The 26,883-nt window shown below is 38.7% G+C and overlaps 1 protein-coding gene across 11 annotated transcripts in view; it reads right to left on the bottom strand.

Annotated features, from left to right (window-relative positions):
- ptprm (protein tyrosine phosphatase, receptor type M) overlaps positions 1 to 26,883 on the bottom strand; it is a 197,334-nt gene that overhangs the window by 20,319 nt on the left and 150,132 nt on the right. For 6 of the 11 annotated variants that reach the window (XM_023335486.1, XM_023335488.1, XM_023335492.1 and 3 more), the window contains 5 exons: positions 24,838 to 25,031; positions 16,342 to 16,429; positions 15,310 to 15,386; positions 10,900 to 10,936; positions 2,592 to 2,689 (listed from right to left, as the gene is read on the bottom strand). In XM_023335486.1, coding sequence (XP_023191254.1) covers positions 2,592 to 2,689; positions 10,900 to 10,936; positions 15,310 to 15,386; positions 16,342 to 16,429; positions 24,838 to 25,031 — 494 coding nt within the window. Of the gene's footprint in view, positions 1 to 2,591; positions 2,690 to 10,899; positions 10,937 to 15,309; positions 15,387 to 16,341; positions 16,430 to 21,021; positions 21,031 to 24,837; positions 25,032 to 26,883 lie in introns of all 11 variants that reach the window. The other 5 variants (XM_023335485.1, XM_023335484.1, XM_023335487.1 and 2 more) reach the window with 1 other exon arrangement.

The following is a 26,883-nucleotide window of genomic DNA, read 5'->3' as shown; positions in this document are numbered from 1 at the left end:
TCGTCAATCGAGTTGTGTAGTAACTAGTTACATTTACTTTGAGTAACTTTTTGAAAAAGTGTACTTTTGAGAGTATGCTTACTACACCGTACTTTTTACTTTTACTCAAGAAATTGTTATGAAGTATCTCTACTCTTATTTGAGTAAAATTTCTGAATTCTCCACCTAGTGAAAAACAAACATGTTTTAAACAAAAATTTCCTGCAGATTCTGTTAAAACTTTATGTTTGTTTTTTTACTGAAACAAACTGATTTGGAAACATTTTCTTTCGCATGATTTTATTTTTTGTCACTTACATGAATTATTGCCATTTTTGTCCTTACAGTATAACATTTTTCACTTAATTTTATATTTTGGTCCGTCTCATTATGTAATTTTAAATATTAAATGATTGATAATTTGATCAGTTACTCTGTATTTCAGTAGAGCTTTTACTTTTACTTGAGTAAAAATATGTTTAAGTAGTGCTACTCTTACTTAAGTGTAATTTTCGGGTACTCTGTCCACCTGTTCTTTAATCAATAAGATAAATCAACTTAATAGATTAACTCAATCACTAGCTATCCTCTATCAAATAAAATAAAACAAACATTGAAGTTTGTAGTTTTTAATGTGACAAAGCGTGTTAAAATCCAAGAGGTACGAATATTTTCACAAGGCATAAAAAACAGCATCTCATCTCAAACGGTAACCTCCAAAATCAAACCTCTCATACATCAAAGTGCGCCGTGTGCCGCCCCTGTGTGTTTGGAAGTGCCGGGACAGAAGCTACGTGCGCTCCTCTGAGCGTGTGCCAGGGTTTCCCAGAGTGCATCAGCAACTGTGCCGAGCAGATGGCCCGCTGCGATATGGCAGAGTGATTTTATAGGGTCCCACTGCGGAGCCACCATCTCTGGCTGCTGCCCGCCATTGGACAAGGATCATATAACAGACGGTTCGGGGGGCCAGAGCCCCGCAGAGGGCCCTGCTGCAGCTAAGCAGGTGTGGAGAAGGTGTGGGGCGGGGTGGGGTTGGGCTAAGCTACTGTAGAGGAGAAGCTTAATGAGGTACCTAGAGATGGGGCCATGAATCATTATCAGCTCCGATACATTTAAGCCCCCACCAAAAAATGCACATCAGCAAAATGAAGGTGTGCATAACTTTAGGGTGTTTTTAGCTCAGAAGCGTTTAAAATTCTTTGAAGAAAATCCCTGGGCAGTCTAATCGTTAAGACCTTCATTTTCTCTTGATTATAATCAACTTTACAAGGAACAAAGTGTGAGGTTAAGTGGAACAAATTAGAAAGGCAAACAAAGGCTTTGTTCTGACTAATACCACTTGTTCTTGTTAAAGGGCCTATGTCGCATTTTAGAGCCAGAAAACCTACACTGCAAAAACACAAAATCCTGCAAGGTATTTTTGGTTAAATTTCTAATGCAAATATCTTAAGTACTTAAAATAAGACGTCTAACTTACAAGTAACTTTTGGCGCTTGTTTTAAGTTAACAAATCTTTAATATTGATAAAAAATACCAGTTATAAGTGAAATAATCTACCAGTGAAGCATGATATTTTCCCCCATTTTATAAGTTAAAATTTATTTAACTTATATCATATTATGGCATTTTTAATATGGCATTTTAACTTATGGGAAAAAGTTAAAATACTTATTGCTGGAAAATGAGAATGAATTGCTTTCTTGACAAACAGATTTTTCTTATTAGAAAATGCTGAATGAATGCACAGAAAAAAATAAAACAAGTGGTCCATCTTAAATATATTGTATTATCTGGTCACAAGTACTCAAATTAAGTTTATTGAACTCATGTAAACAAACTTAATTAGATTACATGAGACAAATTAACATTTTTCTGTTGTGGTAATTTGGGTACAGAAGGGTGATTGACAGCGCTATGACCCTCCTCCTGGCTCTGATTGGTTGTTTCTGATGCCGCTGTGACCTCAAGAGAAGGCAGATGAGCTCAATTTTTTCACAGATTAGATGTCTAATATTAAACTGTCACAACAAAGTGACGGTTTTATATTTCTAAATTTTGGGGGGAAAAATTTTTATTTTATTATGAGATACAAGTCTGGAAAGAAAAATATGTAAAAATGATGATGTAGGCCTTAAAAAAAGTCTGCTAAGGTTCTACGGTTAGCTTAGAAGCATAAAACATCTTTTTGAGTTAATAAGAGTCCCCTTCTTTTGTCCAATGAGGACGACATTAGGAGACGTTTCTTTTCCGAAGGGCTCTGTAAGAGCTGGCGGTTACAGCAGAGTCTAATCTTCTGTTATAGAGCTACTCAGATGAAACAGTAGTCAGTCGCCTGGATGCCTCTCTGGTAATGAAGGCCATCAATCAGTTTCTTTTCACTTCTCACTGATCAGATAGATGGAAAAAGAGCTGGCGGCTCACGAGTCCCACGCCTCACTAAGTCAGGATACACTCACACACACACAAACATCTGGGCATTGATGTTCAAAGACATTAAAAAACATAAAAGATGGCTCAGCTAGCCTCGGGATACAATCGGGCTGTCAGTCGACCCTAGAGTGAGATAATCTTGTTTGGGATCTGCGGTTTGAGTGATTGTAATTAATACCCACCCTGCCCACTTCCACCAGGTTGGTCACCATAACTATAGCTGCCGTGTTTTCCTGCCACACCATCCGCCAGAAGTCGAAGACTGTCTCTTGCATGGGCCCTTAGAAAGAGAAAAGAGGAAAAGATGAAAAATTGAAAAAGAGAGGGAATTCAGTTTTCTAAATGTTCTCAAACAACACAAGTCCTTTTTCAATCTGACAAATAAAACAGTGGCTATGAAGAGCTAAGAGTTCCTAAAAATGTATCCAATTCATAAACACGTGCTAAATTTAAAATATGTTCCAGATTTTTTATGAAATCCTGAACTTTTGAGAACAAAGCCATAATTTCATAAATCCCAAGGCAAAATAACGGTGAAGTTGCTGTCCGATTTGGCTATGTGGTCTGGTAGACTCTCTTCGACTGGGGACCAAAATTGTGACTTTTGTTACATTTTCAGCTGCTGCGGTTCGCTTTCACATTGCACTTTGTCAAACGATCCAATCTAATTGAAAAAACTGTTCCTCTCCTCGCCTGTGGTGGAGATGCACTATGAACCACTGAAGGACACGACATGATAACCTATAAAGAAGACATGAGTGTAACTTTCTTGTTCAGAAAATGTGAACAAAAATAAAATTTTATCAGAATTTAGCGGTTGTAAGATTTCTCTCGTCTTTGGTAAAAGCCATTTCTTCCACTAGCACTAGGCTCTTGCGTTTGATTTGGTTGTATTTACCCAGAATGCCCTGGGCTATAGTTCACTTCCTGCTTTTGGAGCGGTCTCCGGTCCACTCCGGTTCACATATGCATTCAAACCGCAACAGAGTTCACTTCAACCGAACCAACGTCTAAGGTTGTAGACGAACCAGAATTCACTTTTTTGGTCCACATCATAGTTTGAATCAGAATTCACCCCTCCTCAAATGAACTAGAAAAAAAAAACTAGAGTTCAATTAAAGCGGACTTAATAGGGCTGGTGTGAATGCACCCCTTAAATATATTACATTATGATCGTAAAACAGGAGGAATATTAGGGCCAATCATTGTCAAAAAATGACCCTCCCAGATTGGCTGCTTTTCAGGCACCAGACAATAGCATGTCAAGTAGCATTTGGGCTAGGTATTTTAGCTTGCCAAGATGCATTTTCTAAAATAATAGGTGGGGGTCCAGTGTATTTCTCATCTTTTTTGGAATGGTTTGTCAAAAGAGGTGTGATATAATATAAACAATTAAAAGTTACATCTCATAGCTGGAAAGCCAGAGAGAAACACATAAAATGCTGCTCTTTTATCCTCTTAGGAATCAGTAAAAACCTGAAAGGGAAGCAGATTGTAGTAAAGAAAGTAATGAATAAGTGTTAGTTTTCTATCCTTTAGACCAGAAAAATTAGTAAGCCAATATAAGTAAGTGAGCAATGACTCAATATTCTAGCATAGAACTGTATGTATATGTTAAAGGTTTAAACCAATACATTTAAAATAAGACTAAAACCATGGCTTATTGTGTGTGTATCTGTGTGTGGCAAATCTCAGCGTAATTACCACTATGTCTCATCTGTTCAGCACCAACCTTTCTCCTCTGAACCAGACCCAGAAGTGTCTGCTGAACGTCAAACTAAACGAGCAGACAGCCATTCGATGCCCCTAATATTTAAAACTTCACGGAGCAATAATTGTGGGTTGGATTTAATTATTAATCTGGTTGGTTTTAATCAAGCGCCACGTGAAAAAGAATTACTTCTGACAAATTAATTAGTGAATGCAAATCTCCACAACTGTGCGTTCTCCTGCGCTGGGCCAAATTACCTGGAGACACAGAGAATTATGCAGCCACATGCTGAGCGAAGACGCAGCACAACACACGAACAAAGTGTTTGTGTTGTTCTTATCAGTTAGGAAGTAAGAACATTTAATAACAGGGAGGCACTCACACCCAGTTAAAAATCAGGTCACCAAATTCCAAAGTAATTCTTTGCTTTTGCTTAGTATTTATGTGTAGAAAAAATTTTAAGCTACCACAGAGATGGCTTGGCAAAAAGAATACTAGTAATTATGCATCCTAAGGTCTTTAAGAGACACTAAAAAACCCCAAAGTGACCACAAAAAGGTGCGCCATATATATTAATAAGACAGAATATGGTGTTAGGTGAGAAAATAACAACAAATCCACCAATCCCATTGTGGTTTAAATCATTTTTAGGGTGAAAGGTTTTAAAGTGTTGAAGGTTTTAGCTTTTAGATTAAAAGTTTAACTTTTTCATTGCATAATTAGCTGCTGGAGTTAACAGAATTTCTATACCTTTAAAAAAACAACCTCATTTGGCTACTTGAAGATATTACTTCATCAAATATGAACAGTCAGAGTGGAGTACATGAAGAAGCCCCACCCACCTTACAGGGGGATTTCTATGATGTCATAAAACATACACTGCAAAAACACTGAAACTCACCAAGTAATTTTGGTCTAGATTATAGTACGCTTGAAATAAGACAAAACTAATTTAAAAGTAACGTTTTAGCAAGAAACAGGAGCTTGTTTTCAGTAAATTATTCCATAATATTAATAAAAATACTAGTTCCACTGGCAGATTATTTCACTGAAAAATGTCTTGTATTAAGTTATATAATCTGCCAGTGGAACTAATATTTTAAGAAGAAAACTAAGTGCAAATTCTGGTATTTTAAAGACTGAAATTTGTATAAAATTAAGATAAATAACTTAACTACAGTTACACCTAATATGTGTCTGTTTTCTTCCAAGAGACAGTCATACAATGACGTTTTTAGTGTTTTGTGGACTTTTTGTTGCCTCTCTTTAAATTTCTCACATCCTTGACAGAGGAGATCCACCGGAACCGTTTTTCCCTCCATGTAAAAGTTTCTAGATCCACCACTGTGTGCCGTTAGTGTTTCTAAATGCGCAACCAGCTTTGATTTATACAATTTTGATGAATTTAAAATTCCTTAGCAAATATAGTTTTGTTTGGAGCCAAAGCATGTATATATTTTTGCAAGAATATTTAAGTGTTGTGGTTTCATTTGTAAAAAAATTTAAAAAGTCAGATTTTGTCGCCCAGACATTCAGCGCCAGTCGACTCACCAACTTCCAAGTGTATTCTCTCAGTCCTTCTGTTTTGCATGCGGTGGCATGCCTTAAATTAAACTGTAAGACCTCAGCCTCCTCTCCAGTCACTTCCATTCTATCCGATAGCTACCCAACCTGATTGAACCACCCACTCTGCTACCTCCCACACTTGTCCCTGAGGGAGGATACACACTGTTGAGAAGTTTGAGAGGGAGACTGAGAAGCAGGACAGCTGGTGTGTAGGACTTCAGTAACACAATAACACTTGGCATTATATGGTAAATAGACTGATGGGAGGATCATGCCAAGCTTCCACCCAGCCAATTTATGTTTCTATAAGGATGCAAAGATGGAGAGTTGATATGGGGATGTTGCTGGGTAGAAGTGCACTTGATGGCACTCATGAGGAAATGAGGAGGGCTCTAGATGCCAGGGTAGATAAACACAAACAAAGGGAACGCAGATCCAGTACTTTGTTCGCTTTCAAGCAGGGGCTGTCAAATTAACTTAAGAAAAAAAAAACAACAACATACAAGTACTTTTTTGGCAAAATAATGTCTGATAGACAAATGAATTGTGGTAAATAAATAGGAAGAAGCAGTTCCATGAGCCAATCCAAGGCAGAATGAAAGTAAAGATCTCAAATTTTATCCAGCCATAAGTAGCTTATTAAATGAAAAAGACCAACAGTTTAGCCTTGAATCACTGAAATTATTTATAATTTTTAGACAGTAAAATGTTGAAATTTGAAATGGACTGAGAACAACTCTAGTCAAAAATCACCCAGTTTTACTTGGATGATTGGATGAATTAAGTGATAGAAAAGATGGCTGGACAAATGGATGGATAGAGGGAAGGATGGCAAGTTGGATGAACAAATACATGGATGGAAGGATGGAAGGATGACTGGATAGTTGGATGAATAGATGGAGGAACAATGGATGGATGGATGAAAAGACAAGCATTTTCTCATGAATATTGTAATTAAATGTAATTATATTTAGTAGCATAAAGTTTGATTTCTTATTTTCTTATAACCAGAACCAGAATCAAACACAGAGAAGCAGCCTTCACCTTCTATGCACCACCGATCTGGAACAAACTTCCAGAAAACTGCAAAACAGCCGAAACACTGAGTTCCTTTAAATCTAAACTAAAAGGCCACCTGTTTAGAGTTGCTTTTGAAACACTATAAATGAAACATAAACATTCTCATGTGTAAATATGGCACTTGACAAAATGTAATGCTTCAGTTGTTGACTCTGTCTTCTATGATTTTGTATTTTTATGATTTAAAGCATTTTAAACTGCCTTGTTGCTGAAATTTGCTATACAAATAAACTTGATTGATAATAAAGAACTTTAACAACTGCGTCACCTCAACCAGCTCATGTTGCTAGCAACTAGCACGCGGTAAAAACCCACTCTGAGTCTAATCCACAGGTTACTTGAGAGAAGCTGATTTGAGAGCTCACTCCAGGAGGATGAGAGCAGTGTTTGTAGTACAATACGTGCGGATTCTAGCAGGAGAAGTTTGGAGGAGACACTTCACAGGAGAAGAAAAGCAGCAGGAGCTTCTCTTCCAGCTGTCAGAGAGCTAACGCTGCTGCAGCTGAAGCTTTGCTTTGGGACTGCAGGCCCTGCTCCTCCTCAGAAGCTCCGAGTGTGACAGCTGCAGAAATCCCCCAGCCAGGTACGTCGCAAAACTCCCGATCAACACATGCATGTACACCCCCTCAGACAAACACTCAGGCGATGTTCCTCCTCTCCCCTATTAATATTACATGCAGCAGACTTTAGCATAATGTACTCTCACTTATCATTGATTTACTCTCTCCCTCTTTCCATCGCCTCCCCACACCTCCCCGCTGGGCTTTGAGATGTTAACCTGTAAATAATAAAACTTCAGCACTCCTGGTGACATTTGCTGCGGAAACGACCGAAGGGGAAAAACTCGATGAAATTGAACCCTTTCTGCGGTTATGCATATTTCTCGTCTTCACCAGGAGGAAGCTGGGACTTATCAGAACTGTTTGTATATCTGTGTCGGTGTAATTTACCGTCTCCGCCGGGGAGAAACTTATGTCTGATCGGTACTTAGGCATAAAAATGGACAGAGGCAAAGTGGTGAACCGGGAGCGCTGTTGTGCACGCTTAAGCTGGTAAGTAGGTGAGCTGCAGTCAGAGAGTTACAGGAATTTGTGTTGCTGCAGCAAAAAAAAACTAGGATGACCTACATAATGAGGAGCAGAGCATGGGTGATGAGGCTTTTATGGACTGACAGCTGTTCTACCTGCCATCACCTTGACAGAGCAAAGGGACTCGTCAATAAACCCCAAACTAATGAGTGTCATTGTAGTTTACAGCGTGAGAGAACTGAGACGACGTTATCCCACCTGTCTGCCGTTTTAAGCATATCCGAACTACCTCCACCAGCAATTTATGACAGGGATTTTTTAGCTTATCCAGCACTACTTGAAGCCTGGTGATTTTCTGAGCCACTGCTGGTCCCAATAGACTGGAAGTGTCAGTCACTGGAGAAACTTTGCAATGAGGGAAGAGAGGAGACTACTTCCTCATTTTCCACGAGTCCACCAGTGCCCAGATGCTTCTTTTCAGGTGCTACAGTATGCAGTTTGTCTGAGTGAGAGAGACAGGTCTGTGTCTGGCTCCGCTATCATCTCTGGCTGCTCTTTGCCTCAGTGTCAGCAGACTGAGCCTTCCTTCCTGTCAGTCTGCCGGAGCTGATGATGAATTATAAAAAAGAGCCTGCTTTCCTGGAGAATACAGATGTTTCCACATGAACAGTTCTTGGGTACTAACAAGCATTCATCTGCCTTTAACTTGGGACTTCTTGTAGCTCATTATTGTGAAGTGGAACAAAAATGATGCATGGTTTTAAAAATAGTTTCAAATAAAAATGTAAAATGTGACATCACTATGTTCTTGAAGACAAAAAGATTCAGGACTGAGGAGGAGATTCACGTTTGAGCAGGATGAAGACTCTCCCATACGTCCGATCGTGGGAAGGCCGCCTCTGCTTCTCGACCATCCAGGACCAGGATGAACCATTTCCTACAGAGCTCTGTGTGAAGTGTTGTGTGATTGGTCAGAAGTTTGCGGCCATGTTTTATGTAGAAATGTGCTCGAACAGCAATGCTAATATTTCTCTTCAACTAGTCTGCTGCCAGTATCTGGATTTTGTACCTGCAGCCGACATGAATACTTTTGACGTAACGTAATGGACAAGATGAGAAATTACGTAAATTTGTACCATTCTACATAAAATACCATCAAAGACTGTCAAGCGGCTAAAAACTCCTGGATGGAAATTGCAAAGTCATGAAGTCGACCATGAAGGAATCCGTCTGCAGAAAGATGGGTCTGTTTCCCTCTGTGAGCATTTTGTTGAAGCAAAACAGATCCTTCCATGGCTTCTTCTTTCGTCTGAGTTCAGTATCCAATATCGCTGCAGAGGCAGACTGTGTAGAAAGCCGCTGATGTAAACTGCAAACTAAGCTTATTAGGTACATAAAGTTTGTTTCTTTTTGAACCAGTGAAACACAATGCTGTAAAATATCCCAACAAATATCTCAAGAAGTATCTCACTGTGTGTCTCTACAGCGCTCTGTCTGGAGTGAAGTCATTTTCAGAATGGAGCACCAACTTCTGAGACAACTTGAACACAGCAGGCAGACAGCCACAGCTACAACTGAGAAGTTAAAACCAAAACTATATTAAAATGGAACAGTCCAAGTACAAACCCAAATCGAACTAAGAATCTGTAGTAAAATTTTGGAATTGCTTTCTACTGACACTGACTGACCAATCTGACTAAGCTGGGGATGTTTTGCAAAGCAGAATGAGCAAAAAAAAAGTTTTTTCAATGGAAAACTTTAAAACCATGGATAATTTCTTTTCCATTTTCCATTGCATTGCCCTATGTTAGCCTATATAGCATAAAATTCCAGTAAATGACACTAAACCTTATGGTAATCATGTGACAAACTTCAAAAGGGGAACTTGAAGGTGTATGAATACTTTTGGACACCACTGTAGATGGCTGCAATTAGTGCAACGCCGTATCACGGTTGTGATGGAAATTGAGAACTCATTATGCAAGCTCAATGAGAAAAAAAAATGGGCTAATTAGCTTTAAGGGAAACACGTTGGTAGTCTTCTCGAGCCTTTCTTCCTTCTGTTTGGAAAATATCTTTGACTGTTGATCCCCTGGCGCATATTTAAAAATGAAGCATGGAGGGCTCTTAATGGATACAGGACACTTATGGAAGTCAATAATCCGACAGAAAATTCTTTCAGAGCCGAGCACGCTTGTTAAACGGGAGGCCTGCAGCGGAGAGCCAGCACTTGACAGAGGGCTTTGTTTTGAGTGTTTGACTTGGCGGTCAATGCGAGGCGTAGCAGGTGCAGTGCACTCAGACACACGTGCAGACAGAGTGGCCGAGCAGCCTGATTGGTATGCCGTGTCTTTTTGAAGTAAGAGCAAACCGAGAGTTGTTTTAATTGAGATGCTGAGGAAGGGAGGCAATGCACTAATAAACAGGTAATTATGCAACTCCCAGCTCCGCTAAAGCAGACTGTGAATCCATTAAGGCCTCTTTGCAAAAAAAACACAAAAAAAACCCCCTGTTTTTCCTCTTCACTGATTTTTTTTGTTTTATATTTTTTCTGAAAATCCCTGTACATGAAGCAGCACTGTTGAGTGGGAGTGAGGTTCTCAATGCAAAATTCATAACAATTAACCATCAATCAGATTTAACCTCTCAGGTCACTGGAAGAGCTCTGTTCTCCGTAAAATCTGCCAGCCAGATTAGCACAATGACAAAATGTGCCTGTACATGTCAGCTAATCCATTTATTTATTCATCCAGTGTGCTCCCAGACTGGCTGATTAATCGCTCCCACACCGCCGATGGAAGCAGAGAGGAAAAGAGACGGAGTGAGGAGGAAGCGTGCCGCTGCGCTCACTAGCAGGCGTGTCTGCATGTCTGTGTACAGCAAGGAGCAGCAGCAGATTTGCACACACACACACACACACACACACACCTGACTGAGCATCAAAGAGCAGTTTGCAGCAGCGCATGTAAACAACAATTGGGATGTTCAGAGAGATGTTTGCGAACACCTGCACAAACCCGAAGCAACAGACAGCCGGAAATTTTCACCACCCACACATTCCAGTTCAAAGCAAATGATAATTTTTTTTGAAAGTTTTGCTCTTACCCTGAGTGGCGATGTAGTGATTCGGCCTGTGGTAGCCCTGGAAAAGGAGAGAGGAAGAAGAAAAGTATGGGATGAGAATATGAGCCACTTAACATCGCTCCTGGTTGTAAAAACACCAGCTGCTGAGAGTTTATTTGCACTAGAAACATATTGTCTTTGATATACATTGAGTAGAGCATTAGTGGAGGTTGTGAAATGGCTCTTTTCACAAAAGATACTTTAAAAAGCAGAGCAAGAAATCCTCATAGCAACTGTTTTTATTTTTAAAGTGTTCAATTTATGCAAGAATAAGAACTGCACTCATTCTTTAGATTTGACCTTCAAGCAGCCGAGCTTTCTCTTAATCTTTTATAACGGTGCTGAGATAAAGTTACTCAGGGTTTGGAATATTTTTCTTTGGACTTTGGATGCTTTTCCATTCACTTTTGCCATTTTCGGATAACAGTTTTGATATTAAATCCACTTGAAAATTGCAAATGTTGTTTAGGAAATTTTCTAACAACAATTTACAGACATTTGAGGAAAGTAAAACTTTAATTCACTTTGGAGTTGTTTTAGTATTTAGACAATCTAGATTACGAGATGTACTTGAATGCTTTTGGGAAATTTCGTCTGGTTAGAGTGACTATCAGCAGTACTGGTGTGTTGTCATTTCATATGCTGTGCAGCATTTAGGACTGGTTGGATGCTCCTGGCAGCTGGATTTGGATGTTAGCTAATTTTCAGCACCAGTGATGTTTACATTCAGATAAATATTGTTCCAGGTGAACAATTCAGTTACTTGCTGGAAACTAAATGTAATTGTAGTTGAAAAATGCATATGCTGACATTTTGTGACAGACTAGACACAAAATGGGGGTATTTTAAGATAGTCTGAAAGGAAAGTAGGAAGTATAATTGACCTTCACATGTAGATGTGATGTGGAAGTTGGTGTGTCTTGGTTCGGTTAAAAAAGTTAAAGGAATCATTTATCTGCTTTCCTCCGTTGTGACCATGTGCAACATTTCCTGATGTAAACAATAATATGCAACGTGTCTGTACAGGTGTGCATTTCTTTATTTTGATATTAGACTGTGCAGAACTAAAATGCTTCTTGAAAGACGATCCAAAAAAGGATTCTCTGTCACACTCTACATGCAGTGCACCTCTGGACTAAGCATCAGAAGTGTTGATAATCCCCAAGATACAAACTAACTGCGCTGATCTTCACAATAAGGCCCCCAGTCTAAGGGATTACTTTAATCCCTTCAAGTTTTATTTGTCCAATTCATTGTCTTCTCCTCAGAGATATGAGCCAGGAAACAAAACATTAGGACTTAAAGGCTCTTCCTCCACCCAGCCTCCTTTCGATTGTGCTCCCCACCACCTCCCCTCTCTCCCAGCCACCCCTGCTGCTTTGCTTATCTCTCTCATATTCAATTTAACGTGGACTGTGATTAACGCTCCTCCAACGACGGGAGAAAGACACAAAGGATATTTTCCTCATTCTGCCTCTCATCCACAGGGCTCCTTCAGCTATTCAGCTCTCCTCCATTTTTAATGACTTTCTTATCTCTGGACTACGGAGGAGATTTGTTTGGGCTTTCATGTGTGTTCGCTTGAGTAAAGCAGAGGGCCTGTACACTGTTGGATTAGACAGTAGAAGACAGAGAGAGAAAGAAATGGCCCTGACATTCGTTCAGGTGAGAGAAGCTTTCGATGGACACGCCAGAGCCTTTCTGTAAGCCTATTAGCAAAACACAAGTACGTCTTCAGGATATGCAGGTAAACATGCAAAATGCCACTTTTGCACATGGCAACAGAATAAGATTTCTTTTCAGGTTTTCGTAAATCATAATGTGATTTTAAATATCTGCTGATCTTGGTCTTTCACTGCAAACTTAGGATAATTTTAAGCATAGGGAGGTAAGTGTTCAAAACATGTAACATGAAGTCTTTTTGCCTGACCATAGTTTCAATTTTAATACAGCTCATTTTTACTTCTGAGTGCCAATCCTATCACCTGAAGAGACAGAAAATATGCTTGTATGTTTAGTTGTTCTTGTACTTCCACCAGCTTGGATTATTACAGCACTATCTTCTCTGGTTTCTGTAAAAATCAATCAGGTTCCTGCAGCTCATCCACAAATGCTGCTGCCAGAGTCCTGACCAACAACACAAAAGTTTTAAAATGACATGGATTTTGTGAACAGACTGCATCTGTGTTCTTGCCTAACAGTTTTGTGAATATGATTCATTCCTGCTCTGCATCGCTTCTACAAACGATACAATCTGTTCACAGGCCTCAACTGTGTGTACATAACATAACTCTACAGGCAACAGATCATTGCACTGTTTCATTGCCTCCTAAATGTTTATTAAAATACTGCATCAATTGCACAGAAATGAAACACACCCACTCAGCTTACTCGTACATGACTCCAAATAATCAGAATACCAGAGTACAATAACAAACAGTGTGGCAAATGTTCTGCACATAAGAGTTTATTGGTAGAAGAAGCTTTTAGATGGGTTAAAAAGCTTTCTGAAGAGCAAAAACATCATTACCCATCTGTCCATATTTCTACTAAGTACTTTCCCAATGAAGCTGGCATAGCGGTAGAAATCCTTTTCAATCAGGACCTGCTTTAAAATGCGTATATTCTTATTTTGTAATGGGGCTCTCCACTGCGTAAGTCTTCTCTGCAGCATAATGGGCCATAAAGCGAATAGCGGGAAAGGTAAATAATTTAGGCCTCCTGCATTTTGCCGTGGCACACCTTGCATTATGAATTTATGTTTGAGGGAGTAACAAGAGATTACAAATTACCGCATTATAGAGTGAGACGATAGGAGACTGGCCGAGAGTGCTCTCTCTCTCTCTCTCTCTCTCTCTCTCTCTCTCTCTCTCTCTCTCCTGAGCAGATAACCACTTAGAGATTCGGCCCATTACACATGGAGCGGGAAGCTTCAGTGAGCTGCTGTGATTGGTCACACCCTGCATCTAACACTGCTATTAACAGCAAATCAGGTCAGATCGGGAGAGTCCATATTGTGGGAGTTAAGTGCGTTAGACCTGTTTTTAGTGGAAGCTGTGGCTTGCATCACTTCTTAATGACTTTTACTTAATGCGAAGGCATCCTGAGTCAGTTTGTTTTTTTACAACTACTGTACACAAGTAGTGTACAATAGTTAGAAGTTACAATAGAAGTGCAATTGACTTGCTAAATGTCTAAGAATAGAGATAAAGATAAAGTTTGTTATTTCTTCTCTGTCACACCATACTTCTGATTTCTTTTCAAATATTTTTGGTCTAGTTTCTAGAGTAAATATTTTGAAATAAGTCAAAAGTAACTCATAAGCTACGTTTCTGCGTAATTTAGGAGTTTGTTTTAAGTCAATATTTATATTGATGAAAATATATTAGTTATAAGTGAAATAATCAATGGAACAAGACATTTTGAAAAATGTCAACATTGATTCAAATATTACATATCTGTGTTTTTTTTCAACATTTCTGTTTAAGAAGTCTATTTTCTTGCAAATTTCCATGTACTTTATTCAATTTACCAAAACAAACAACAAGTTGTGTTTTTTCAACCTATATTCAAAAATAAAATCAGAGTGTTAAAAATTAAGCTTGTGTCAAATAATAAAACATTAATTATTAAAGACATTTAAACACTAGGGACTAAAAATAAAATTAAAAGTAGAAATCAATGTGTGGAAGCATTTAAAAAATGCTTTTCAACTGGAGAACAAAAATGTATCTATTTAATTTAATAAACATTGAGAGGAGCAAGCCGAAGAAAAAGAAAAAATCATGGAAAATTCAAATTCACCCAAATCGTATTTGCATGACCACAGCCCTAATTTCCATAAAAGAAAATTAAATTAAAGTAAAACACAACATATCCTAGTAAACATCAGGGGTATACATCTATTTTGCTCTTTGAGTGACCAGAAGTGAAGGGATTTGACGATGTATCAAGCACTCCTAATCAGTTATGTCCTTTTGATATTCAGTGCAGTTGAACTCAGTTCATTTGTATTCCTGGTAAACATGTAAAGTAATTATCCATGAGGCCTTTTTGGGCTCTACATGTCAGCTTACAGTTCAAAGCAAAGTCGAAAACTAGAACCTCAGTTTCCCCTCTGGGCCGGTTTGCCTTTTCTTTCTCCCAGCACTGCAAGCCTCTGATCTCTACTCCTCTGAATGTATCCGATGTACAGAATGATACAGCTGGGCCTCTAAAGTTAAGGCAACGTGCCTGAGTGTGTTTTTTGTTCGCGTGTGTGATGGACAAGCAGTCAGTGCCGCCCCATCCCTCAGGCCCCCCTGAGACGGCGGGACCAGCGCCCTCTCTCTCTCCCCAAGAGGAAGCGCAGTGACCTTTGAGTCGGTGGTGCTGGCTGGTGTGAGTACTTACATCAACGTAATTTGCATTAATGTAATCGGAGCTCTGTTCCCCCTCCGGGGCCTGCAGCCTGACACGGGAGTGATCATCTGGAAGAGAGGCAGAGAGGAAGAAACCAGAGTTGAATTAATCATATTAACGAGGCCAGCAAGAGACGAGACGGGAGGGGACAGCTGGAAATAAAGAATGCAGAGAAAAATTAAAAGGTGGGTTTTGGAGGTATGAAACCAGGGACAGAGGTGGATGCCAGCTAATGGAGGACACCAAACAAACTTAGGCTGTATTCACACTGCAGCCTGAAGTGACCCAAATCTGATTTTTATGCCTTTATACAACTTTTCATACAATCTGAACAACAGAGATCAGATTTTTACAAATGGCACTCAGACCGGTTGGATATGTGGTCCAAAATCTGACATGTGTCTGATGTTTTCAAATGCGACCTGAGTCTGCATGTCCAGGTTGAAATCATCTGACCTCTACGTCACCGATACTCAACAAACGTCACTTCTTTGTTTGATTCAAACCTTTTTACAAGAAATAAAGTCAGATTTCTCTATATTAAATGCTAATTTTGCAAACTGCTAGCTTGAACTTTAATATAAAGCAACCGGCCCTGTAAGAACATTCAGATATTTGATATGACCCAAAATGAAAATGAGTTTGACGCTCCTGATCTAAAGCTTTAAATATAAGTAAATTAGCTTCCAAACTGTGTTTCCCAATCAGTCTGGATTCACATATTTCCACCACAGCGAACAGATATCAGGAATAATTTGGGAGCAGTTCTGCTTTCCTTTCACACAACAAGCCAAAGCTACTTATCATATGACATCCCATCCTGCTCAGCCTATTCGTCATAACTGAAAAGACACAACGGGATGAATATAAAAGCAGAATGAAAAGGTCAGAGCTGCTCTCGTTGGCTGGTAATAAAAACTCTGTTTGAGCAGCTTAGACCCATCCAGTCACGAGCTTAGCCAATAAATTAGACAGATGAATGTGGGGGGGTTCATGAGGAGTGTAGAGGTGCTTTGTACACACATGCAATGATATTCCCATATCGGTTCTTCATGCGGTTCTCATCCTTCTTGGCGGAGTCCCATGGTGCTGACTGTCCTTCAAAAAAGCTCTGGAAAAAAATAAAAAACAGAAGAAAGGGAGATGAAACGTGGCGTCATGTGAAACCATTCCACTCACTGCAAAAACACAAAATTTTACCAAGTATTTTTGTCTGATTTATAATGCAAAAAGCTTAGTATACTTGAAATAAGACAAAATTAACTTGCAAGTAACTTTTCAACACAATATAGGAGCTTGTTTAAAGTCAATAGATCTCCAATATTGATGAAGAACTAATAGTTATAAGTGAATAATTTATTTGTTTATTTAAGGATCCCCATTAGTCGCTACTATAGTAGAGATTATTCTTCTTGGGGTCCAAATCAGACATTACTGTAAGAATCCTATACAAACATTCCTAAAAATACAAATGCATTTCTTAAGACACAAACAAGATTAAATTAAACACAAAATTCAAATCAACTGTTTCAATTTACAAAATTATGACAAGGAAAAAAAAACCTTACCACACAAACTATTTCAACCATAATAGAACTTAAAATAAGTTATAATATGGCATTTTTAGTAAAAGATTTTACTTATAATATTGGAGACATTTTATATTAAAAATGCTCTATTATTGCAGAGAAAATGCCAATGTTCCACTGGCAGTTTCTTTTTTACTTAAAACTAAAAATTACTTATCTACTTATATTATTCTACTTATAATATGATAAATATGTCTTGTTCAAGTGGCAGATTATTTCACTTATAACTAGTACTTTTTCATCAAAATTAAGGAATTAACTTTAAAAAGCTCATATATCTTGCTGAAAAGCTACTTAGATGTTAGTTTTGTTTCATTTCAAGTGTATTTGCAGTAGAAACCAGACAAAAAAATAGTTGCTTTTGCATTGCATGATAACTAGACTACAAAATGCAGTATTGATCTTTCCCTTCAACAAATAAAAACAGTATATAGCAACACAGAAAGATATTCACATTAGTATCAGACATGAAACACAGCGAGGGTGGAGGTTCCCAGGGTGGAGTGTCAAAAAGCGATCCCCATTAGAGTCAGTGGCAGCGGGTGTTGCCCTCAAACCCCTCCCAGATGAGGCGACCGCAGAGGCTGCCTGTCTGCCTCCTCCGAGGAACTCAATCAGCTCATGGCGGGGAAAAATAAAGCCCGCTCATCGTCCCCAGATAAAAAAAACACGCTCCGCTCAGATTACCCTCATGAAATATTTACCGTCTCTCGCTGGGGAGATTTCCATTCTGATGGCACACCAGGCACAATTAAGCCAAATTATGAAAAATACATCTCCCAATGCCAGGTCACTGATGCTCAGGAGGGAAAACTGGGGTAAGGGGAGGCTGAGGTTGGCTCCAAGCAGACTGAGCTGGACCAAAACCTGTGACTCCTCTGTCCTTTTAGCTAGTAGGCTAATGAACATTTGAAAAGGCAGACAATTCATTACGATGCATCTGGAAAATAAAGATTCAAGAACGAATACAGGGAGGTTAAAGAGGTGATTTGAGAGCTCCTTTTAGTGTGGAAGAGGGAAGCGACGCTCTCAATCATCAGTCATCCAGGACATGATGGTTCCATTCATCTAAGTGCTGTGGCAGGCCCCAGGCTGTTTGTCTAGCATAAAAAGGCCCCGCAGACACCACACAAGGACATATTTCTGCATGGAGTCCTAAAGATTAGCGATTTCACCGAGAAGCAGCTTTAATATGCTAAAAATATGCCCCATCCTTCAGGTGTGGATGGACGTATGTCTCAGAGATGGATTAGCCTACTGTGCTCAGATCCTGATCAGATTCAGTGTCCCTCTGAAGGATGCGGGCCTCGCGCTTCAAATTTAAAAACAAATCATCCTCAAAGCAAATGGCTGTAAAAAAAAAAAAAAAAGTACATCGCACAAGTATCTACACCTCGAAAACCTTTTCACATTTTGTCACATTACCGGGAATAATTTTTTTTTACTGGGATAGTAAATAGAAGTTGACTGTAAAGTGCAAAAAGTAGTAAAATCTGAAAAGTGTGGCATGTATTTTGTGCCCAGCACCTCAATACTTTGCAGAACAACATTTAGCTGCCAAATAGAAACATTAATCAATTTTCAAACCTCGCCACTGAGTATTAATGAGATTTATGCCTGAACTTTGAGTAGGCCAGTGTGAGTGATCTATAATATATGTTTGGGATTGATATTGTAATGAGAAGGTTAACTTCCAACGTAGGCTCACGTTCTTTGCAGGTTCTAACAGATTTTCTGGTATTTTATATTAGTCAACTCCAAGTGGTTTCTCTGTCAATAGTGAGACATGATGCTGCCACCACCAGCATGTTTCACAGTGAAGAATGGGTGTGTTCACCCCACATTTTGTTTTGCATGTTGTTCAAAAAGGTTAATTTTAGTTTCATCTCACCAGAGAGCCTTCTTCCTCTGCTTGATGGATGCTAGTTGTTCATTAGGTGTCTTCTGAAGTTGTAATACATTCAATACAAATCCACTTTTTTGATTTAATTTAATTTTTTCCAAACTTTAATGTTTTTGCTTCCACTTCATAATTGTGTGCTACTTTGTTTTATCCCATCATACATTGTATTTTTCCCTCATATCATAAGAAAATATAAAAAACCTTTTAAGGCCTTGCATGCGGTCTGGATTCTTAATTTAATACTTAAAGCGACGACAGCTTAAATGTGGGACTAACGCTCCTGAAATTTATTCTAGAAGTAAAAAAAGATGCTGTATTTGCTGTACTGCACCTGCAGGTAGCTTTTTCCTCCATTATGCTGAATTTATTCCCACTGGCAGAGATCCAACTTAGCATGTTTTTAATTACAGGCTAACTTCTGATCTGCAGTCCCAGAACAGTTTGCCTCCTTTGCTGTTACTTTTTCTGAACCACTTAACCGTAAGTAAAAGGCAGACCACATTCCCTGCAGTCCCTGTAAAGCAGAGTGCTTGACATACAGCATGGTAAGGGTAAAACTGAAGAAAAGGTGTAGAAATTGCTGAAGCAGGCTAGTTTGGCGACTTGTTTTTGCAATAATAAGCCACTTAATGGTTTAGAAAAGGGAACACATTCAGACAGAATTGTTGGGATTCTGTGGGTTAAATGTAAAAAATTTAAGGTGGGCAAGGATTTTCACTTTGCAATTTTCCATTTTTTTTAAATGAAAAGTAAGATTAGTTTTCATAACCTGTTCAGAGTCTATTGTAAGGAAATGTGGTTCAGTGGATCTCCGTCTATTTGTGCTTCAGTATTTGCAGAGTCAACATTTTTCCATACAACATGAATCCGTATGCCTTTAGATTTTTTCTTAGCACGCATCCAAGATATTGGGGGAAAAAATGCAGCTTGGGAAGCTAAAAATATCTAAGTTCAATTCCACTTGACACGCTACTGTCTGGCGTTTGCAAAGCAGCCAATCCAGAAGTGGAATTTATGTTCCTTGGTGCTGATTGGCTGCAACCCCGAATTGGAGATAAGGAAGACTAGTATAGATGTTGGGTTATGTAGTAGTGCTAAAAAGGTTTCCACTGTAATGAGTTTAAATGTATATTTGGTGTTTGAACTATTAAAATAAGCCATTTTAAGTGTTTTTAGACGGGTTCTCAAGTATTTGTGGATTTTAGCTGCTGCAGGGCCAGTTGTGATCCCTAATATCCATGAATATCAAGAGTCCACTCTATTTTTAATTGAAAGATTTTATTTAAAAGGAACATGTTCCATTTATAGATATAAAAAAAAATACATTTTTTTGATGGAAAATATATAGAATTGTGTAGATGCTTAAAAATATGCCTTACTTTTGTGGCATGTCGCTCTATAATAAGGCTTTATGTAGAAATATGGTGCAATACAGAAACAAATGTTTGGCAAAAACGGCTTTTTTCAGTTTAAGAATGTATTTTTCTCCATACTGTATTTCATCAATATCAATTATTAAGAAGATAAATAAGCAGGTGAGAAATTGTTAAGTACATATTTGTACCAAATGGAGGTAGATGAAGGGAAAAAAATAGAAGGATGAATTGGCAAAGGGACCAAATTGACCAGAACCCACCGTCAGGACTTTCACAGCCATGTAGATGATGCACAAATGTTTGCTCTGATGAAACAAGCTGATAACAAGTGCAAGACAACGACGGCATGGTGATGTTGATGAATCAGAAGCTTGTTTTCTTCTCTCAAACTGTGCAGCAACGTGCAGGACAATTCACACATGCAGATACTTTGTTATAGCTTATTTCCGATCTGCCTTGGGAAAGCTTTTACAAAGTATGAAAGTGTTTTACAGTGTCGCTTTATAGTCCAGAGTAGAAATAGCAATTTGTAGCTTGCTGACTGCCTTTCATTCATTTGTTTCTGTAATCTAATAAATCATTTCACAGTAATAGTAGCTGCTTCTGGACACTGTTAAACACTTAGTAACTTCACAAAACATCTGTTGGTAAATGCCCTTTTCAGATTAAATCAGCAATGTGTGCCATTTATCCTCACAGGATCTTAGAAGTAGCCCACAACCACTACTGATCTGTAAACTTACTTTTTATCATTTTCTAAAAAAAAACTCCCAAACAAACAAAAAAAAAACTGAAAAAATACAAAACTCACAAGTAACCAAAAGTATTGGCTTACCTCGTTTATCTGATCCAAAGTTAACGTACAGAATAACAAGAAGCATGGGTCAGAGAGAGATATAGTACAGTGTAAGTCAACAGGTTTAGAGGTGCACTGTAGGCTCCTATCTCATAATCAGAAATAAACAATTAAAAAGGGCATTAACCTTAAGAGAGACGGAGATAGAGGGGACAGCAGAAGGACACAACATTCACAATGGATTCGCCTGGCCGAGTGAGAATGAGCTCCATCGCACATTTAAAGCACCAAACGGGCTTTTTTTAGAATTTGTTTGGTGAAAAAAAATCTCAAAATAAACATAATTGTGAAGTGGAAGAAAAATGAATCACAGTTTTCATAAAAAATAAACTCTGGTACCGGCAACCACCTTCAGTTGTCACCAAATCAGAAAGTAGAGTCCACGTCTGTGTAATTTAATCTCAGCATAAATACAGCTGTACTCTGAAGGCCTCAGAGGTTTGTTGGAGAAAAGTAACGAACAAACAGCATCATGAAGATCAACAAATGTATCAAGCTCAGGGAGAGAGTTACTGCAAACACATTGCTGCTGCCTAAGACAGACAGAATGATCTGTTTCAGGCGGTCCTGTCACTTTAAATCAGCGTTTCTCAATTCCGGTCCTCACACCCCCCTGCCCTGCATGTTTTAGGTGTTTCCCTTCTGCCACACACCTGGACTGAATATGTGGGTGATTAACAGGCTTCTGCAGCACTTAATGGTCATGCAATCATTTGAATCAGCTACTCTGGAATAGATGTACATCTAAAACATACAGAGCAGGGGAGCCTGAGGACTGGAATTGAGAAGCACTGCTTTAAATCCAAGAAGGCTGCTGCTGGCCACGCCCCCAAACTCAACGTTTACACTCCCACATGAAAATGGCTTTGAAAAACAGAAGTAGAGCCTCCTGCTCAACCAGGTAGAATGCAAGAAGTGATTTCTGGATGGTAAATAAACAGCAAAACACTTGTCTTTTCAGCAGCCTTTGTTCAGTGAATACAGTGGTAAAACCTGCTGACCAAACATGCTGGAGCTCATCTCGGGTTGCTAAGTAACGTTGATTGTGACTCAACAATTGGGAGGTTTTTGAAATGGCTCAATTTCCAGACATTAAAAAAATCTGGGTGGTTTTGGAAGCATTTGGGTTGTATTTTAGAAGCAGCTGTGACCCAAATGGAAGTACAAAAATGTGAAAAAAAAATTTAATTAATGGTTTATTTTATTTAGTTGTATTATGTGTGCCTGGAAACTAACACTCCTAGTTGCTCATCTAGTTAATGAAACATGGTGGTGGAAGCATCATCCTGAGGTGATGCTTTTCTGCAGGAGGAAAAGAGATGCTGGCTGATTTAGTAGTAAGATCAATTAGGCAAAGTACAGCGCGATGATGAAGAAAGTCTGTTAGAGGCTGCAGCTCTGAAAAACTTCATTCCACTTCACAGCTTTGCATTACTTTGAGTTGTTCTGCCACATCAAATCACAATCAAATGAGTTGAAGTTTACGACAAATGTGACAAAAAGTGAAAAAGTTCAAAACAAATTAATATGCTGTTATTTTATTTTAACAGCTACTTTTGTCATGTGGCGTCCTTTTAATATCTGTGCGATGGGGGTGTATCGGGCAAAGCTCTATTATTTTCTTCCCCAGTCATGAGGAGGAAGAGCGAAGTGAATTACTGATGAATCTGGACCACATATAGCTCGCAAGGTGGGAAACGAAAAGAGAGTAATGAACAGAGGAGGTGTGAATAAGAAAACCGCAGAAAATAACGAACAAGCGAAATGATCTGAAAATGTGAGCAGAGATGTGAGGCGAGTTATTAAAAATGAGAGGATCTGGAAGGAGAAAGGTGACGATGATGATTTCAGTTTGAAGGAAGAGGCCGCAGCAGCAGATAAAAACGCCACTGTGATGCAGGACAGATGCAGACAAGATAGCAAAGACAGATGATTTAAAAAGTTTAGCCTGAAGCCTCTTTGAAAAGGCTGGTTGGTGGGGGTGCGGAGGGATGGCGAGGAGGCTGGAGTGCCGCCAAAGCCCCGCCATCCTCTCACGCTAATGAGAGAAAACAAGAATGATGCTCTGCTGTGGCAAAATCCTTTGTTTTGGTGTCAGATAACAGGTGGTGTTGCGAGAGAGTGCGCTTGGCTGCCTTCAGTGGACCCCAATCAGACCTGCTTCAGGTGAAGGAGGGGTTCTTACAGAGTGGAGGGAGGGAGGCTACAGGCTACAGCAGCAGTGTCAAACTCATTTTCATAAAGATCCTGAATGTTCTCGAGAGCTGGTTGTGTCAGAATGCATCGATAAAACCCATTAACAAACCAATACAATATTAACACGTAGCTGTCTCTGCATTCAATGAATACTTCTTAAAATTAAATAATATTGAACATCTTTTTGTATTGATCAGACCCTCCAGGATTTCACTATTGTTTTTGTAATTTTTTTGCAATCATAATCTGATTTTGTGGTGCTGATTTATAAAATATTTGTGAGGAATTCTGCAATATTTGCGCTTATGTATAATGGAAACGTGACTATTTGTTTCTCGCCATCAAAGTTGTGTAGTACTCAATTACATTTACGTGAGTAATGTTTTTGAAAAAAAAAAGTACTTTTAGGAGTGTTTTCTATTATGGTGTACATTTTACTTCTACTCGAGTTATTTTATTAAGTATTTCTACTCTTACTTTGGTAACATTTTTGGATTTTCTACCCACTGAATGAAAAACAAACATGGCACAGAAACACACCTGCAATTTTGTTAAAGTTTCATTTGGATTTGTTTTTATTTTACCTGATTTTGTTATTTTTTGTGATTTATTTAAATTATTGTCATTTTGGTCTTTAAAATACCAAAATTTCCACTTAACTTTATATTTTGGTCCGTCTCTTTATGGAATTCTTAAATAATAAATGATTCATGTTTTCATCAGTTACTCACTACTTGAGTAGACTTTTTAATCAAATACTTTTTTACTCTTACTTGAGTAATTTCTTAGACAGCTACTTTTTACTTTTACTTGAGTCAAACTACGTTGAAGTAGTGCTATTCTTACTTGAGAATTTTTGGGTACTCTGCCCAGCTCTGCGAGTCGCCACATCGACCACGGACTATATCTTAAGCTGAAGAAGTAGTAGAAATAAGATATACTGCCACCTTCAGGTGGGAGATAGTCACTTAAACACAATGTTTTTGACTATTTTTGCAGAAAATTTGCAATAAACTCAAAATTATGCATTGGCGCAAAAAAAAAGATGCAGGGGTCTGTTGATTTTGCATGAATTTCCACAACCGTGAAAAACTAGAGGGACTGAGTGATATTTTTTCTGCATGCAGGTAAAAACTGCTTTGATTTGATCTTTTAAATAATATTTAATCGAATAATAAGTTGATTAAATTTAATATTTGAGCATTTTAAGTGCTATTTATAAAAATCTATGGCGGGCCAGATTTGGCCCCTGGGCCTTGAGTTTGACACATGGCGCCTACAGCATCAGAACACAAGAATACTCACTCACTCACCACATTGCTCTGAACAGCAAGGAACAGATGATCATCAAAACAAAACACAAAAACTGCAACGGGGCACATTAACAATTCATCAAAAAAGTGAATCTGGAGGGGGAAACAAACCAGTTCTGCTGCATGCTACAAACCAGACACAAACAAAGAAGAAAAAAACAGACTGCACGCAGTGACACAGATGAAGCCTTGTTTTAGGTTGTTAAACACTGAAGAACCTCTGAGGAGATGTTAGCAGCATCTTATGAGGGAGGGCGGCGGCGGCGGCAGCCGGGCTGCATCCTACCTCGTACTCCTCCTTGAAGCCGTAGCCCTCGGCGCATTTCATCTGGGTGATGTGCTGCAGGAGGTCGGCGACGCGGATCGCCGGGTGCAGCTGACCCGTCTGGTAAGGCACGTCCACCGGCTCCCGCTTCCTCAGGGAGTGAGTGTGCGACTGCACCAGGCTGCTGGTGTCGCTGCCCATGTTCTGGCTCTCATCTGGCGGGGAGCGAGGGGCAAGAAAACAGAGACAGGACAAGGAACTTAAGGACAGAGGAAGAGGAGCTGAACACGCATCAGTGGATTACATCTGGGTGACATGAGGCTTGAAGCAGTAAACGATAAAAGATTTTCTGTTAATTTAGACATGAAGTTCCTTGCAAAAGTATGACAGAGTATTAAGGCCACACTAAGAAAATAAAAAATATAAACTTGTGAAAATAAAGTTGTACGAGAGTCAAGTCAAAATAATACATGAATAAATTCGTAGTATAATAATATGACTTTATTCTAGTGATGTTGACTTTGTAGTACTATTTTGACTTTGTTACCATGATATGACTTTAATCTTGTAATACCATGACCTTATTATTGTAATATGACTTTATTATGGAAATATTATGACTTTATTCTGGAAATATTATGACTTTATTCTCATAAGATTGACTTTATTCTTATATTATTACGACTTTATTCTATAATACTATGGCTATATTCTCGTAATGTTTATGTTTTTTACATATTTTAGTTTTTCTTAGTGTAGGTCTAATACTCTGTTATACAAAAGTCCTCTTAAAACTTAAAACGTTGTTTTTTTTTTGAGTCATCATGTTTCAACGTCACGTTTCAACCACAAACTTCATCAGGATCTTGAAGTGCATAATTGTAAAATGGAAACAAAAAGAGACATGATTTAAAGCATTGTTTCTACAATGAAGAATCTGAAAATTGTGACATGCATCTGAGTTTTACCTTTCATTGCAGTTAGACCTTTAAGCTTTGCAGTTTTCACACATTATTTTTTGCAAAATAGCTCAAGCTCTGTCAGATTGGACAGAGAGCAACTGTGAATATTTATATTCAAGCTTTTGCCATAAATTCTCAACTACACTTAATCCAGGTCTTTGACTAGGCCATTTTAAACACACAAATATGCTTTGTCCAAACCGTTCCACGGTATTTCTAGCAAAGTTTTTAGCTCTTTCCATCCTGCTTCCCATACTTTCTGACCAGCATCCCTGTTGCAGATGAAGAATATTCCATTTCCTCCACACAGTTTTTGTATTTCACCCACAAAGTGCAATACTTGATTTGTCTGACCACCACATTCCCACAGCATGATGCTGCCACCACCATGTTTCTTAATTCAAATGCAAAGTGGGACTGAATAATTCAAATGCATGGCACACTTTCAAACTTTTCTTTGTAAACAACCATGTCTCATTTTCCTTCCATTTCACAATTAAACACTACTTTTTGTTGGTCTTCAAAAAAAAGGAAAAAGATAATCCTAACAAAATGTTGAAGTTTGTGTTTGCAATGCGACAGGTTGTGAAAGTTCAAAGGCTTGGAATATTTTTGCAAGGCACTGTATAAACCTGAGATAAGCAGATTTAGGTTTTGTCACTTTTCAGATTGCTTAATGTTTCATACACAGATGGTACATTATCTCATTTACTGTTAAGCATTATGTCACCACCCTCCAGATTGACAAACAACTCTCGGCTAGTAATCTGTTTGTTATGGATGGTCACAATAACACAACATCATTGAGTAATAGGATGAGTCATGTGGTGGGAAGGTTCAGGTCCATCTGTCTTATTATAGCTGGAAAACTCGGTCATCTATGAGGCCCTTTAGGTAAGGCGCTAGCACCACCACGCTTTTAAACATGGCGTCTGTAAGAATAAGACATGTTTGGGCCACAACTGTGAGAAACAGTAGAGGTCATCGTAAAAAATGTCATGAAGATGCTGCAAAAACAACAGGTTTACTTCAGTTTACTGGCAGAACAGTACGCTGGTTTGGGCTGCGGCTCATACTGAGAACCAAAGTCCGTTCCAGCTCTTTC

This window comes from Xiphophorus maculatus, chromosome 6 (genome assembly GCF_002775205.1).
Source record: "Xiphophorus maculatus strain JP 163 A chromosome 6, X_maculatus-5.0-male, whole genome shotgun sequence".
NCBI lineage: Eukaryota > Metazoa > Chordata > Actinopteri > Cyprinodontiformes > Poeciliidae > Xiphophorus > Xiphophorus maculatus.
This window is presented reverse-complemented; position numbering and strand designations above follow the sequence as displayed.